At 41.6% G+C, this 17,860-nt stretch overlaps 1 protein-coding gene and 1 pseudogene across 1 annotated transcript; one reads left to right on the plus strand and one right to left on the minus strand.

The window, feature by feature from the left end:
* Window positions 1–2,000: 2,000 nt before the first annotated feature.
* Window positions 2,001–3,281, plus strand: LOC143578935 (F-box/LRR-repeat protein 25-like). Its single transcript, XM_077062382.1, has 2 exons — window positions 2,001–2,955; window positions 3,049–3,281. The coding sequence occupies exons 1-2, from the start codon at window positions 2,038–2,040 to the stop codon at window positions 3,115–3,117; spliced, it is 987 nt and encodes a 328-aa protein (XP_076918497.1). The 5' UTR covers window positions 2,001–2,037; the 3' UTR covers window positions 3,118–3,281.
* Window positions 3,282–8,580: 5,299 nt separating this feature from the next.
* Window positions 8,581–9,639, minus strand: LOC143578941 (uncharacterized; annotated as a pseudogene).
* Between the last annotated feature and the right edge of the window lie 8,221 nt (window positions 9,640–17,860).

Consider the following 17,860-nt stretch of genomic DNA (forward strand, 5'->3'; position numbering starts at 1 on the left):
TCCCAACTATGCCCTATTAGTAAATAGCAGTCCCAACTTCAAACTTGGTTGGTGGCGGTCCCAACTACACGAGTATTTGTTTTTAAACGGCCGTGACTAACGGATGTTAACTCCGTTAGTCTTATGCTTATGTGGCACGCCTAGTTGGAAAAAACTTGATTACATGGCACGCTTTGTTGTCAAATTATGTCTTATGTGGTAGCTTACATGGCAATTATAATTTCATATCTTCAAACCAAAACCAAAAAACCCAGATCTTCAAACCAAAACCAGATCTTCAAACCCACACACCTTTCAACTTCATTCAACATGATTTGAACCCACCGACCACCGCCTCCTGACTCACGCGGACCACCACCACTGCTACCCTGCTCATTAAAGGACCATTGTCTCAAACCCTAAATACAAGCAATCGGAATATCAAGTGTAGGTGGTTTCTGGCGAGGATGGTTAAGCTTTTTGATTAGGGCAGAACTCCGGCAAGGTTTAGAGTGGATCTGGTTCTTATACAGATCAGAATAACGATTTCAGGGGGTTTGTGAGTTGCAGGTCGCTGGAGTTGGGGATTGAGGTTTCGAAGAGCTCATAAGTGGGGGATGATTTTCCGTTGAGAATCTACGAAAGCAACTACTCAACAAAAAATAATGGTAGGTGGTGGCTGCAGGAGAAGATGGCATTCGTAGGGGTGGTCAGAGAAGATGGACAGTTGCAGGTGGTGGTCGGAGAAGATTGCCGGAAGTTGTAGGTATAGAAATAATGGTAGGTGGTGGCTGGAGAAGATGGCATTCGTAGGGGTGGTCAGAGAGGATGGACGGTTGCAGGTGGTGGTCGGAGAAGATGGCCGGAAGTTGTAGGTATAAAGGTCGACCGACAAAATCTGTTTGGATCTCCATCGCCAGTGATAATGATGGGAGTTGTGGTTTCTAGTGGTGGTTGCAGGGGATGGGCATGGTGGTGGTCGGGGTTCCAACGATGGTTGCATGGGTGGTGGATTGGTGGTGTTGTGGTGGTTGTGGGTTGCAAAGAGTGGAGTTATTTTTTGTTAGGTTGAAGAAGATCATATGATGAAGATGATGGGTTTAGTGATGGGTCCAACAAAGTTGCCTACTCAGCATCAGACGCCACGTAATCTGCCACTTGATATAAATTTTGCCAACTAGGCATACCACATAAGCATCAGACTAACAGAGTTAACATCTGTTATGTCGTGATCCGTTAAAAACAAATACCCCTTTAGTTGGGACCGCCACCAACCAAGTTTGAAGTTGGGACTGTTATTTACCAATAGGGTATAGTTAAGAATATTTAAAACCAATATTCCTATAAATAATTAATTGTGGTCAAAATCGGTTTTTAAATAACGTGAAAGGAAATAGCTGGTTATGGTTATAGAAAACATTAATTAATGAGGTTATGATTCTAGAGAATATTAATTAGAGCATTATTAACCAACTCCCTATATTGATGTGATGAGAGTTTGTAAATTATAGGGTGAAGTTTTAAGTGGTTATGAGTGTAAATAATAGGGTGGAGAGAGAAAATGTAGTGATTTTTTGTAAATTTGGGGAAACATTGTTTGCCCTATTTATTTTTTAATATTTATTGAATTGGTTGTGAGTGGATGAGAGAGAAAAACTGTAATGATAAATGTATAAAGTAATATTATTTAATTGAACGATAAATGTATTGTTTTGTAGTGTAATTATAAAGATGTGAATGGAGATCGGGATGAGAATGCTCTTAGTGAATTATTTGACAATTCTATAGATGGAAACCGGATAACTTGGAAACTTATATGGACATGGTAGTTGAATTTCATGTGTATATCTTGTATTGCTTAATAGTAAGTTAAAACTAACATTTATACAAATATGAAAAATTAAAAATAAAACAATATTCACTAAAACTAATAAAGATCGGGTTTGGCCCAAAATTTATAACTAGCATATATATATATATGTATATCAAAAGCTAAACCCTAGAAACTTATTTATAACAATGCTTACTTTTTAAACCTGAATTTTGGTGGCGTTAGAGATGGTGGAAGAAGGGCAAAATCAACCCCTGAAACAGATTCGGTTTGAAGATGAAGATGGAATTAGTAAGTTACCAGATTCCTTAATTGTTGAAATCCTGTCTCGTTTACCCGAAACAAAATACGCCATTCGAACAAGTGCGCTCTCTAAACGATGGGAACATATTTGGCATTCGGTTCTTAAGCTCAGATTCGTACATTACAATGACGTGAGCCCCGAGTTATTTTCTTCGGTTGATAAAACTCTAAATCAACGTCGTCAACTGAAACTCAAGAAATTTATACTGGATACCTGCTACGATAGTCGGTTTGAATCTCAGATAGACAATTGGATTCGTTATGCTGTCAGTTGTAACGTTGAAGAGCTTAATTTGACGCTACGGCGTGCGCAGTTATGGAATGCGGATCGTATAAATGAGTTCCCGCTTGAAGAGGTTTTTTTCAGCTGTTCAAGTTTTACTGATCTGAAATTGTCACGCTGTTCATTTAATCCCACCGGGCCAATCAGTTGGCGAAAACTTAGGAGTTTACGTATCTGGAAAGGGAAATTGGATGAAGATTTGATTGCAAACATATTATCAGGTAGTCCTGTGTTGGAAACCCTGGTGTTGGACAATTGTTATGGTTACAGGCGGATCAATATCACCTCAAGGAGCGTTAAGACGCTGGTGTTATCTGGATACGGGAGTAAATTTGAAGATGAAAATTTCGAAATTAACGCTCCTAATATTTTGTCACTAAAAATTCATGATGGCGTTTCTACGAAGAGGCTTTTGTTGCAGAATGTGTCATCTTTAGTTGAAGCTGACTTAGATTATTGGCTTGGGCCAACTGCAGAACACGGAGAAGACACGCTTAAAGGATTAATACTCAAGCTTCTCCATGTCAACGTGCTCAAAATTGGGGGTTACTGTTGTAAGGTAAACTTCACTTTCGAAAATTTGTGTCTTTGATATGAATCTGGTTTCGTTTATACTAAAGCGGGCGAACATAATGTTAAAATTTGTTTGTAGGTTTTGAATAGGTTGGAAGCTAAGGGTTTCATCCGTCCGTCAAACTTGAAGGTCCCTTCTACATTTTAATTGCTTGGTGATGGTCCTACAGGTGATGAGGCTAGTTGATTTTTAATGGCACTTTGATTTTGTGTTTATATAGACTCTGTTGGTAAACTTACAAACGTTTGGCTCATTGAGGGTTTCTTTTTTATTGTCATAGTTAGTTTTGGAATGCAAAGAACTAACTACAGCACATTAGAATATTTAGAAGTGATAGTTTTACCAATTTACTAACAAATGAGCCCATTCAGGTAGGGGCGGACCCACCTTAGAACCATCGGTGTCACAGGAACCCATTGATTTTTTAAATATTAGTGAAGCACCAATAACCGCAAACTTGAGTGAAACCATAAAAATTTGAAGCTACAAGGCTGTCACAGTGGTTAAGTGCTGCGTTTCTTACTAATTTAGCCCGGTTTGAAGCACTCAGTAGTATACTTTTTCTTTCCTTCTTTTAAAACGCGCCCAATCTACTAGGGTGACATTTACATACACACGCAGCCACTCCAACCTGCATACTCCATCGTTTTTCAGCAATCCCCCCCCCAACCATCAGATTCAGCCGATGCATTATGTTTTCTCCGTTTTTGTGTCCCCCGATCATTGTAAGTGCTTTTTGTTTCGCCATATTCAACATTGAAGCAGAGAATCGACCTATGTATTTATTTATAACCCCTTATTTCTTGGAATTTAAGCGTTGTATGAAGTTACAAATTGATTTTGTTTCCTGATATGTGTGTACATGTAATTTACAGACTACTCCGCATATGCTTAATTTGTACTTGTGTTTGTATGGAGGTTCTTCACCTCATATATAAGACTACTATATGTTATTGGAACTTATAGTAGTTTAAGAAAAATATGTTACAAATGGAGCCGCATTTAGGTAAAATTTGATAATGTAAAGTATGGCTAATTTCCAACCATCCCCTATACTGATATTCATATCATGAATTTACTCTATACTCAATGCTTCCTAATTTTTATACAATAATGTAGGAACTGTTATGTTTGAAATAATTTGTGGCAGTTTTTTTAATGGTATTTATCTTTCTTTTTTTTAAATTGCCCTAGCTTTAGAACTCGCTTTGGTCGCCAACAAGGTTGGGCCGCCGGCCGCCTGTACTGTATTCTTCCTTGCGACTTTGTAATATAGAACTGTAGGTATTATTAGTTGTAAACTTTAGTATTTTATAGTAGTTATCTACAACTACTAATGCTTCAATCCTTCAATTGAATGCCAACTTAAATTTCATCGGTTCACAACTTAATTGTGAAACCCACTGGCGATCATTACGTTCAATTGAATGTCGTTTTATCTATATCAATCCCCATTGGATTTATGGTGATCAATCAATCTATTTTGATTCCCAAGAGTTTCTCTACTCGATTTTGTCATGCCTTCTCGCAATCGTGATTCACGGTTCTATTGATCACACTACAAGAAATCAGACCTATTCCGACAAATATTTTCACACTTTTCCCGACAACATGCGTTGTCGGAATAGCTTCATCCCGAAAAAAAACATAAATTCTTTCCCAACTACATGTCGTCGGGATAAATATTTAAAAAACCATTTTTGAGAAAATGTTTTATTCATTAATAAAAAGAAAAGAATATTTTAATATTTAAATTTTATCCCAACAACATGTCGTCGGAATAAGAAAATGAATAAAATAATATTTAAAATCTATACTAACAAGATGTCGTCGGTATATACTAACGAATAAAATAATATTAAATTCTATACCGACAACATGTTGTCGGTATAGAATTTAATATTATGTTGTCGGTATAGAATTTAATATTATTTTATTATGTTATCTTTATCGACGACATGTTGTCGGTATAGAGGTTAAAATTATTTCATTCAGCTGAATGTTGCTGCATTTTTTCGCTATTTTCCGGATTTGAACCTGTTTTTCAGCTAATTCCAAAACACCAAAACCAAAATCCATAATACACAATTCTTGTAGTGTGATAGATTAAGAGGTAAAATAGATAAAAGTCCTAGTTCACAGTCTTGTTTCGTTGCTTCTAAAATCGCTCAAACCTATGTTAATGAATTGATGATACTTTAGTTTCATGCTTTGAGGTAAAATAGATTAAAGTCCTAGTTCACAGTCTTATTTCGTTGCTTCTAAAATCGCTCAAACCTATGTTAATGAATTGATGATACTTTAGTTTCATGCTTTGAGCCATCAATTGAATTTAGGTTTTATATATTTTGATTATCTATTGTAATTTTCAATACATCATTATAGTTTTTTTTTTAAATTCATTTCATAATTATTATCATAGAAACATCCAAACGATTTACAATGAAATGGTTGGTAAGCGGGCAACAAGCTGCACCGCAACCCCCTTTTGGATAGCAAACCCAATCCTACTAAAAACAAAGTTTCGATTCTTATGTGCCGATACGTTACTATGCACAACTTTCTGAACCATATTCAAAAGGTCCACGGCATCCGGAGCTAAGAAACCAAAAGTGTCAAAGACAAAGGGGATAAACACGTGTTGATTCTCCAAACAAGCTCTCTCGTGTTTCGCAACCTTGCCCGATGCCGCCTTCAATGTTGCCTAATGTTGCCTGGCCTGCTATAAACCCATTGTCCCTAATCCCAATAAGAGGGGACACTCCTGTGAGGTCGAGACAAGCGTGTTTTCCCCCTACCCACCCAAAAACAAGAATATCGGCCGGTCGTAATGTAGATCTTCCTTCTTGAGGATCCGTAAGAAAGTTTACAAGGGCTTCCTTTTTAGCGTAAATTCCGGCTCGTTTAAGAACATCGCATAGAACATCCATCACCAAATCATGTCTCTACTTAAACCCAGGCAACTCTTTGCAGTGAATCGCATGCTCACCAAAAGAATCCAAACAAATCTTACGGCAAACCGGGCACGACTCATCTACCGGAAACAAAGGGATCATTAACCGATACTTCAGGATGGCCTGGTACTCCAAAGCCGACATATGTTGGCCCAATCCTTCAATAGGGAGAACACTTAAGAAATCTTATAGTTTATATGAAGAACATGAGGTGAACTAGGTTGATGACTCGATGATATTTTAGTTTCCTACGTTGAGCTTTTAAATTATGGTTATTACATTAAATATCTATGTCTCTTGGTGCCGAGTTTACGTGGTCTGTTGTTTACTTATTGGTGGTCGTAGTAGTGATTCAGGTAGTGAAAATTTTCTCACGCCAGCATTCTATTGTTATAAAAATACAGTAGGAAATCATGTAAGTGTGAAATGATTTCTGGGATAGTGAAAAGTTGTTGATGGTTTATAGGAGATCCGCAATATAAAATGACGGATGTCAAAGTAACATTTTTAATATTAAAATTTTTATATTTTTAAATAATGTTATTTTAAAAATAATAAAAATAAAAAGCAGTGTTGCCAGTCAGTCTGTCAAGTACATAGTACATTCACTATTGACATTTGTCATAAATGACAGATGTCAAGACATCTGCCATTTAAAATTACGGATGTCTATCAAAATACATTTTGGCATATAGGCGTAACCTACGTTGGAAATTGTGACTTACCAGTCAAACTGACGGATCACAGAAAAGGACATCCTCTATTTCAAATGGCGGAATACGAATAAAAAGTATCAGATCCGCCATTTGAAATGGCGGAACACCTGGTAATTGTCGAACTCACCAGACAAAATCTGACATGGTCTACATGTTACTTGACATCGGGCGTTTCAAATTACGGATCTCCTATAAATCATCAACAACTTTTCTCTCTCTTAGAAATCATTTTACACTTACATAATTTCCTATTTTGAAATTTTTTTTTCTAAAATTATATATACTACCTGAATTGCAAAATGTATATGATGTTTATAATTGCATTTAATCATTTTATGTTCACCATGTCTTATTGAAACACATCAATCGCTAAAGCCGTATAATTGAATACGCGAGTTGGAACACTACTAGAAAATTGGGAATTTGCAAACCGTTGTTTCGGTCGCAAATCGGTGGCGAATGCCCTTTTGCGACTGAATTGTTTCCGGATTTGACAGTCGGTTATACCTTGGTCGGCGAGCATTTTTTGCTACTGAAAATATTTTTGAGATCGATTTTGCGTTTGAATTTACGACCAAATCTTTTTTGCGGTCGGTTTTGTGACTGCTTTTTACAACCAAAATTGCGACTCCAATTTCTCAAGACCAATTTTGCGACTGATTTCACAACCAAACTTTTTGCGGCCGCAATCGCGACTGAACTGTTTTCGACCACAATCACAACCGAACCTATTTTCAACCGATTTTGCGATTGGTTTTTTTTGCGACCAATTTATCTACATTTTTTAGATAGAACTAGATCACTAACAAAAATGGGGTTGCTTTGCTGCAGTAACTTCTCTAAATTGAGAATCCATTCGCCTACACATCTAACAAAAACTAAATTAAATCCAAAAGAGTCAAACTCGTAACTTCGATTGCAACATAGCATACAAATTAAGTGCACAACTTCGATTGCTACCGTTTTCGTGACCTCTTTATTATTTTTATTTTTTTCCAATTTTCTTAAAACTATCGACCACATTTGCAACCGAAACAATTTTGGTTGCTACGTTTGAGACCTATTAATGACAAAAAGAAGTTGGTTGCTAATTTTGCAAGCGATTTTATTCCGGTCACTAATGTTGCAACCAAACAAGTTTGACTCGTAAATTTGCGACCAAGTAAAATTTTTATTAATTTTTTTCTGTTCTTTAAAACTACCGGCCATATTTGCAACCGGCACAATTTTGGTTGAAACATTTGCGACTAACTAATGACCTAAAAACATTGGTTCATAATTTTGCGACCGATTTTATATCAGTCGGTAATGTTGCAACCGAACAATTGTGGTCGGTAAATAAGTGACCGTTTTTAATACTAACGGCCACATTTGCAACCGAAACAATTTTGGTCGCTAAATTTGCGACCAATTATCACCAAAAAATTTGGATGCAAATTTTGCCACCGTCAGTCCATAAATATGCGCCTGACTTTGTTTTGATCGCTGATTTTGCGACCGTTCTAATTTTGGTCACAATTGCTTATTTTGTGACTATTTGGGTTGGCCTCAAATTTCGGTCGGTTTTGCCCACTTGTGTAGTAGTGGAAATCGAGGATTGCTTGTCTTATATTGTTCTGAGATTGTTGCATCTGAAGCCGGTCTATCTCTAACCTCCTTGTATTTATAGTAACTAGTATTTTACCCGTCCGGTGGACGGGAACATTAACGCGGGAATGTGACGAATACACGACCAAATTAATTCAGTAGTGACTGAAGAAACTTACAAAATAAATGCACTCAAGAGACAAGACATGTTCCCAAAAAGCCCAAAAGAACAACGAAACTACTCTAAACAATTTGCATAAGGCTAGTCTCCTATACATGAGTATCAAATATATTGGAAGTGAAGATTACACACACACACACACACACACATGTATAGGAACAACTTCAGTTGGTCAATTATAAGCCACTTGAAAAGCTATGAGGACCACTTCTGCAGGTTGGCCATCACTTAATTTACGCTTTCCGTTAATCTGCAATAAACACAAATTCAGTTATATAACAACATATAACCAAAACCAAAACTGTTGCAGTAAATCATATTTTCCTAATCACATACCACATAATAAGGGACACCCGATATGTTTACAGAGTATTTTCTATAACCTCCTCAAGTCCATTGTTCAGATCTTGAAGAAACCTTGAAGAAACTCGCCTGCTCCTTCTAACCAAACTTTGCTCTGTCTAACCAAACTTTCCTTGCATACTCCACAAGAAAGTCCCTAGATTTGAAACAATATTAATAAACTATATTTCTTTTTCCTTTTTGAACATAAAATTCATAACATAAAGACTACCTGTCATTATTAATAAACTTCCCCTGTGTGAAATACCTACTCATTAACTCTTCTCTGCAAAAAGTATGTGCCTATGGTTATCCAGAGAACTTCCTTTGTTTCCCAAATAAAACACACCAAATGAACTCTTTTAAGTAATCATAATTCAGACCGTGATAAGAGAACTTACGTTAGGCCAGACAAGTTATAAACCAATCCATGTCCTTTATAAACCTGCAATGTTACAATGTGTATAGCTGTATATTATCATCCTATTAACTGAAAATTAGAAGTGAATAGATGAAAAAGATGGTAAAGTGAGATTCCTGAGTCATACGAGCAAGCATTTGCTCAGCACGAGAACCGAACTTGTTTTTGTAGAAATCTTCCTTGTTAATTCCTTCTGTAGGTGCAGAAGAAATAAGGGTGCCAATCAATTTGAACAATAATGAGCCATTCCTCGTGCTTCTAGTCCCACCTGAACAATAAGCCAAAAATTGATAATATACAATGTAGTAAAATGTTGGATAATATTGTTTTCCATAACAAAAAAAAAATAAACAAACAAATAAATAAGGCAGACGAAAATACCTTAATAACATGTATGGCATACCATCCATCTTCATGAAGATAACCTCTTACACCGTGTGCAGATTTTGATCCGTCTTTAAATATCATGAGATTTTTGAAAGTGCAGGAACGTAGTTAAAGAATTCAATTAGGTTTGCTAATAAACCGAATGTTCAGCAAATCATTCGTTTACGTTCGTCCATTTAATGAACGAACAAACATGAATAGATGTCACGTTTGTTCGTTCATGTTCGTTTGTTTATGTTCATACAATAAAGACTCTTTATATTTTATGTTTTTTTTAGTTTAATATCCATACATTTAAACTTTGTATAAATTTACTCACATTCTCTGACGAGTTTAAATTTAAAGAGCAAATGTTGGTTATGATTATTATATCAAGTATTTCTAAGTTAAACCTGACTTGTCTTTTGGGTGGTTGTGTCTAATGCTTGTGATTAACAATTTTGTTTGTTATTATTAAATTAATATATGCTCAGTTGTGTTCGTTTGTATACATGTAAGTTCGTTTTTGTTTGTTTAAAATTTTAATGAACGAACGAACACGAACAAATTCATTTTCTTAACAAACGAACACGATAATGAAATTTCGTTCATTAACACGGGTTATACAGAAACCTTTTGTAATCAAGAAGTGGGATGCAAAGCCTTCATTATCATCCTCTTCCCTCAGATAAACTGATGAAATACCACCTTCATGATACCTAACAGACAAGCCATTTACAAAAATTAGTTAGTATTAGGTCAGGAAATGAATGCAATTTAAGACGAGGTGAGTAAGGGACCTCACTCGTCACGATATTCTGTAAATATTTCAGTTGCTTCAACTTCTAGCTTCCTTAATTCGGATGATGGATAAATCCCCTCTTTCAACGGTGGATGGTATTTATTAGACCAAGGTGATTTGCAATAATATATGAAGAATAAAACAGGTTCTGTAATTCTTCATGGACTATTATTACGGTCACTTAAATAGAAAAATAGTTGCAACTTGCAAGCAAGTTTTAGTGAGCACTAAAACAGTATTTAGCAAACACATGAGATTCATTTATAACAACAAAAAGACATCAATTTCATCTAATAACATATCTTCTGCTAGACTTATTAATTCCTATATAGACTCAGATTTCAAACCCATCAATAAAAAGGGACTGCAAATTAGACTTATTGGGGACCTAATTCAAAGCAAAAACATGTAAAATTAGAATGAAAACAGGTTAATTTGCAGATTTAAGACCTAATTCGTTAGGAAAAAGAACAACTAAACAAAAGCAGAGAAAAGACGAACAATTATTGGCTGATTGAAGCAGTAAGAGTTAAAATTGAAACAAAAAACTGGTTAAATAAATTGTATTGGGTAATTCAGAAGAAAGAAGAGAAATGATATACAAGTCGGAGAAGAAACGAACCGTGAGCAGGTAGCAAAAGTAGACGATGATGATTTGAGACGAAGAAGAGATCTCGTGTAAAGATGACACGGCGCTGCTCTAAATTCATCATCGCCTTCAATTATACGGAGATTGACGTGGGGAGGAAAAAAGGGTAACCGTCCAGTAACTTGTTGAGAATACTGAAAACTGCTAAACTGATACAAGCCATCAGGGAGGGAAGTACTCCGCCTGTTCCCGCAGCTGCGGATACAAGCCATCAGGGAAGGCTACCCGCACTAATAGCAAGGCTACACGCACAAGGCACTAACTCTCAATAACTCAGTGTCACCTGAAGGAATGAGCAAGGCGGGAATACTCCCGCCCAAATGAGCCAGTCCGTACGCTTCTGGAAGATCTTTTGTACTATACCTGCCAAGGTATGGACAAAATAGACAAGATCTGACCAAAGCAGCCCATGAACCAATCACAGGGTGACAGCTCACCGACAACAGTATGAGGAGGAGCACGCTCTAGTACTGTTTGTCACTATTAGCCGCTGCCTACTCACCAACCCTTGTCGTGGCACGCACATAGCCTGCAGTTGGTGGAAAAGGAATAGTACACAGCCGGCGGAAAAGGAACAGTACACACTATTAGCCGCTGCCTACCCACCAACCACTGGCATGGCACGTGCGTAGCCCACAGTTGGTAGAACAGGAATATTATACAGCTGGCTGTACCTGCTTGGAAACCTACCTTCGGCTATAAATACTCCAACACCTTGGAACGGTATTATTATCTTGTATCTTATCTTCTCTAGCAATCTCTCTCAATATATACTTATATTCAGAGCAATCTAGTCTGATTCTCACGCCTGAGGGTGGTCACAAGGAGGAACCCCCCCCCCTTCTCGGTGACGAGCTCACGGTGTCTGTTTTGCAGGTCATCTGAACATCCTTCTTTGCCGGACCTAACCCTCGTGGGAAACATTACTTAACCCCCAGATTATCCATAATCTGCCTGGGGTCACTTAGTGTTTCTTCATTGGCGCCATCCGTGCATAAAAGCTAGAACTAATTCTCAGTTTTTTCAAAAAACCTCTGAAAAGATGATTAACGTTACTCCGGTCCCAAGGCCAGTGAGTGACCAAGAAACCCCGGTAATCACAACCCCAGCTACTGGGGGGAACACCGGTGGTTACACAAATTTTACGAACACTACCCCGATTACCCAAGCCGGGGCAAGTGCAGTAAACAATCTTTCACTGGGACTCACCGATGCCCAGTTGGAGAAACAGACAAGGCTCCCCCGCCAAACACTCGATCAAGTTAAGGCGTGGGCCGAAGCACGTCAGAAGGAATTCCAAGCTGAGTTGGATGAACGCTTGCGTTCACTCCAACAGGCTGACGAATTCGGAAGCACTCGACAACAGCTCAACATGAGCAGTGAGTGCGAGTACTCGGACGATGATCGGGAAGAATCCGACACCGACGCAAACCCTCGCCATAGGGCGAAAGGGAAGCGTAAGGAAACGGACTTCCAACCAAGAAGGAATTTCGGAGAAACCTTCAAACCAAGGACCGCGGGGGGAAACCCACGTGACTTCTCCAAAACCTTTAGACCAACTGTTGCAAATGCGGGAACGTCCAAGTTTGCAAGGGACATTGCGGAAGCAATCGCCCCCGAAAAGTGCCAAACAAATGTCCAACATAGGCACTTATGATGGTATGTCCGACCCAGACGATCACTTGAACAGATTCATAGCTGGGGCAACTGTCAGCAACTGGACGGAACCCACGTGGTGTTATATGTTCCAGATGATGCTGGTTGGAGCGGCCAGGGCGTGGTTTGATCGTTTACCGGTCCACCACATCTATGATTGGGCGGACTTTCAACACAAGTTCAGCCAACACTTCAGTCAACAGAGGAAACATAGTGAAGAGCAGTGGACGATCCTCAACTGCGTTAGAGAGGAGGATGAATCTTTACTAGACTTCATCACTCGCTTCAATTCCAAAAAGCTGAGTCTGGGCACCATAAGCGAAGATCTTGTTCGCGCCGCTTTTATCCAGGGCGCAGAGTACCCAGAGCTTATCCGCAAGTTGACGGGTAAGGACGGCATGCCATCCACATGGGATGCCATCATGACGGCGGCCAAGCGCTTTGCCGAAACAGAGAAGCAACTGGGTAGGGATCTTCCCCAGAACACTAACCTATACACGCAGAGGACCAGAGAAAACAATGTTCGGACCGCCCGGCAGAACAAAAAGAGGAAGCTAGGTATTTGGCAATCAAGGGTAAACTTTGACACCTCATCCAGCTCTCGCCCTCTTGTTGGCGGAAGGGTTAACACGCACCCTTCAAGCCGAAAACACCGGTGGACGCCACTCACCAAAAGTGTCACGGAGATATTTGCCACCGAAAAACTCTCATGGCCAAAAGCTCCAATGATCCGGCAGCGACCTAATGCGGATCAGAGCAAATCCTGTGACTTCCACGGGACAAAGGGTCACAACACAGAGGAGTGTACATCCTTGAAGGATATTGTTGAAACATTCGTCAAGGATGGAAGACTTGCACACCTTGTGGCATCAATCAAGAATGGAGGGAGGAATGACAACCGGTATAGAGGCAACGGACGAAAGCCCGTTGACATCAGCATCCACATGGTTCATGGCAACATCAGAGGAAAAAAAAGACGAACGACAGAACCATGCGCATGGAAGGAAGCTGAGGTGCGCTTCCCGCGAGTGCCAGGAGGACCCAGCAAAGAAGGCCCTATCGTCATCAAAAGCCAGCTGGGGCATTACATAACTTCCCGCACTCTTGCTGACAACGGCGCCTCGTCAACGGTTATGTACAGGCAGTTCTTCAACAAGCTAGACGACGAAGACAAAGAACGCCTGGAGACGGTTTACGCCTCAATGGAAGGGTTCGACGGCAGCACAAACACCCCCCTGGGTATCCTATCTTTCCCCGTCATTCTCACGGACGGGAAATACTCCCGCACAGAAGACGTGGACTTCATCGTAATGAGGAAGCCACACCACACATACGACATTCTCTTCGGGAGAGACGGGATGGCAAGATTCAACGCCGTGGTATCTTCAGTTCACGGCATGATGGGATGGCCAACTGCTGAGGGTGTAGCGATGATCACCGGTATCCCCCAGGTATGCATCGCATCTGTCTCATCTAAACCCAAACCAAAGATGGCTAAACCAACCATCACCTGAACCTAAGGGATATCCATCCAAAAGGTTAGAGAGACGGGAAGGAGGCAAGGATTGGCTAGACGCCCCAACCCCGAACGTACCTGAAGGACCGGCCGTAGTCGCCGGCGCCGGAGGAGGCATGATGGAAGCCGCTGCAGTGGAAACCAACGGTGGTGAACTCACCGGAGGTGAACTCACAACCGTGGAGGTTGCTGCGGAAGAACCCGCAAGAGAAATTACCACCGGCTCAGTGATGGATTCTGTGAAAATGGCATTTACGGCCGGCGGGGATGATGTTACAGCTGGAACAGTTGGCTCAACGGGATGAGCAACCGAACCAACACTTGAAGCAGGCGCAGCCGCCTGGGTCATCGCCTCGGGTAGGTTGACCAAACCTACCGTCATGGGTCCAGAGGTGCTCCTCCCTGGAATGCGGTAGCATCCACGCCTGCACGAAGACGATATATAAGTATAATAGCGGAAAGATATGAAGTTAAAGTTATTTACACTTACGAGTCCTTTTGAGCTTGAAGGTGCGAACGGGCGGGGACGAACCCGATGGAGCCGGCCTCTTCGTACCGGTCACCGTCGTCGTCCTGGGCTGCTCGGAGGTGACAGCCGTTTCAACCTCCGGAGCAGTGGTCTCAACACCACCCGGATTCCCCGCCGCCTCTTCACTCTCGGTCTCCGACTCAGACCGGTTCCCCTTGTCGGCAGTGGAGGCTACATTCGCCTTGCCCTTCCCGCCAGCAGCCTTCTTCCGCGCAAGGAAAGGACCATCTGCGGATTCCTCATCAGAAGATGACAAGATTAGAGGAATTCCAGCAGAGGTTTGAGCATTCAGAGGGCGAGGGTTAAATAACTTTTACCTGGCCCCGTGGCGCTCAGTATCTCGTGGCCTGGCGGGTAGGCCTCCACAAACCGATCCGCCGTCTGCGCAAGGATGGGCAACTCGTTCTCATCAAGAGCACGAGTACCCAACCGAGCGGGACCATCAACCTCCCGCGGATGTAGGAGTGATTGCAAATCATTCCCCTCTGAAATAAAAAGAAAAACAGTTAGAAGAAAACCCAAAATCAACAAAGAAGACGGAGCATACCGTAAGGGATAAAGTTCAAACCGTATTCAAGTACGATGGGAATCTGTGGCGCCTCCGCCCCAGCATCCTTCCACACCCGGCTCATACCGAGCATCACCATCCCGGACTCCGGAAAGCGGTAAACCGGAGTCTGGATCCGGGAAATCTTGGAAAACCATTCCACCTCCTGGTAGTTGGAGGCGTAAAGGCTGGGGAGTGCTCTCCCGTTCTTGAATGTCATCGCTATGGGGACGACACGGGCAGAGATGTAAAAGAACTCCCGCTTTCAAGACCGAAGACTGCGCTCGATAGCACAGATCTTCAAACCCTTGATCCGGGTGACCAGGGTGTACCAGCCTTGGATGCACCTCCAGGAGTAGAAGGTCATCAGGCGGTCGACATGGGGCTCCAAGCCAAGAATGAGGCACACCCACTCAAAATAGCGGATCTTGGCGATCGCCATTGGGTGTACCTCTGTCAGGTGCACACCGTGCCTATCCAGAACACGGTATACAAACTTCGTCAATGGGAACCTGAGATTCCCATAGACGAATAAGGCGGCATATACCCCTATTTTGCCCTTGGGGGCATCATACACCGTCTGGTGAGGCTCAGGAAACTCAGGCTCGAACGGCTCGAGCATGAACTTCCTGACGATGTATTGATAAAGCTCGATGGGAAGAGCACACTGGCATTCGCCAGCAGTGCTCTTATCGTCTTTATCAGATGTAGACGTCGGGTTCTCGACTTACGCGTCAGACTCCTCGGCGGTAGCTTCTAGATCATGAGTAGACGACATGTTTTGGAGGTGAAGAACGATTTCAGGAGAATGCTCGACAGAAAGTTGAGTATTCGCCGGAAATCGCTTAGAGGAAGAAGAAAGAATTGAAAGTACGGATTAACATGAACCCTCTCCCCCTTTATATACTCATCGCAATGAATGCGATGAATTTAATGCGGAGGAGAGAGAAAAGGGCAGGTGCAATGAAACTATGACACGTGGAAAAAGCAAGCTGGCAACAGCTGTTGACAGGACGCGCGCCGTAAAATCCGCACCCACGCGCCCGAAAACTCGCGCCCACGCGCCTGATAAAGCGTCTGGAATGACCATATACTGTCACGTCGTCATAACTTCCTGCACGTCCTGAAACTGTCAGAAGAAACCGTCGGACACTAACGTCCCTTCAACAGTTTGGACTGTTCTTATCCTTTCACCAACTCTTCGAATTTCAAAGAAATTCAAAAAGATTCAAAGATTCAAAAATAAGAGGGAATATACCCCCTTACCTTGGTAACCAAAAAACCGTAAGACAGGTGCGGGTACAGCGTCAAGGCGAAACCCTTCACATACCTAGCACCTGCTGGGAATTGAAGCCAAGAATACCTTGGAAGTAAAGTAACCATAAGACGAGTGCGGGTACAGTGTCAAGGCGAAACCCTTCACATACTTAGCACTCGCAGGGAATTGAAACCAAGAAGGATCTTCTGGGCCATGCTTGCGGAAAGGGAAATAACATCCCCGCATAGCGGGAACGTTGAGAACTAGATTGTTTGAAGCTCCAAGATGGAATTGGTTGTTTAACATAATTGATCACTATGTTTAAAACTACCAAAACCTCGTGGAGAATCTACACAAGTGAAACTCAACGCTCCTGACTTGCGAGGAGGCTACACACCTACCCGCATCATACCCAAAGACCAAGCAGAAAAGTCGGGAATTTCTGCACGTGACATTAGGGAAACCGCGGGAAGAATCCCCACGGACAACCTTAGAACTAAAAACCCTTTTCAAAACCCTTGTTTAAGTCCAAAAGTTCACCTCACTTATTAACAATTCATGAGAAGAACATTGGACTGGGGGGACTTGAAGAGGTAGGTCCCAGCAGAGCCCAGTTGGACCCGCAAGACTCACCTTGAAGAGGGACGTCTGCGCAAGGACCAACTGGTTCCGCAGGACCCACCATGCTCAGAGATGAAGACCTTACGCGCAGTACGCCAGCTGTTCTTGCAGGAAAAGCCTCCCAATGGTGAAGTACTCCGCCTGTTCCCGCAGCTGCGGATACAAGCCATCAGGGAAGGCTACCCGCACTAATAGCAAGGCTACACGCACAAGGCACTAACTCTCAATAACTCAGTGTCACCTGAAGGAATGAGCAAGGCGGGAATACTCCCGCCCAAATGAGCCAGTCCGTACGCTTCTGGAAGATCTTTTGTACTATACCTGCCAAGGTATGGACAAAATAGACAAGATCTGACCAAAGCAGCCCATGAACCAATCACAGGGTGACAGCTCACCGACAACAGTACGAGGAGGAGCACGCTCTAGTACTGTTTGTCACTATTAGCCGCTGCCTACTCACCAACCCTTGTCGTGGCACGCACATAGCCTGCAGTTGGTGGAAAAGGAATAGTACACAGCCGGCGGAAAAGGAACAGTACACACTATCAGCCGCTGCCTACCCACCAACCACTGGCATGGCACGTGCGTAGCCCACAGTTGGTAGAACAGGAATATTATACAGCTGGCTGTACCTGCTTGGAAACCTACCTTCGGCTATAAATACTCCAACACCTTGGAACGGTATTATTATCTTGTATCTTATCTTCTCTAGCAATCTCTCTCAATATATACTTATATTCAGAGC

This window comes from Bidens hawaiensis, unplaced genomic scaffold, assembly GCF_021521415.1.
Source record: "Bidens hawaiensis isolate Kalapana, Puna unplaced genomic scaffold, B.hawaiensis_p1.1 tig00029399_1, whole genome shotgun sequence".
NCBI classification, from domain to species: domain Eukaryota; kingdom Viridiplantae; phylum Streptophyta; class Magnoliopsida; order Asterales; family Asteraceae; genus Bidens; species Bidens hawaiensis.

Coding starts and splice junctions, on each gene's coding strand:
- LOC143578935 (XM_077062382.1), top strand. CDS start 2,038: ATGGTGGAAGAAGGGCAAAATCAACCCCTGAAACAGATTCGGTTTGAA. Junction 2,956..3,048: donor TTGGGGGTTACTGTTGTAAG/GTAAACTTCACT, acceptor ATTTGTTTGTAG/GTTTTGAATAGGTTGGAAGC.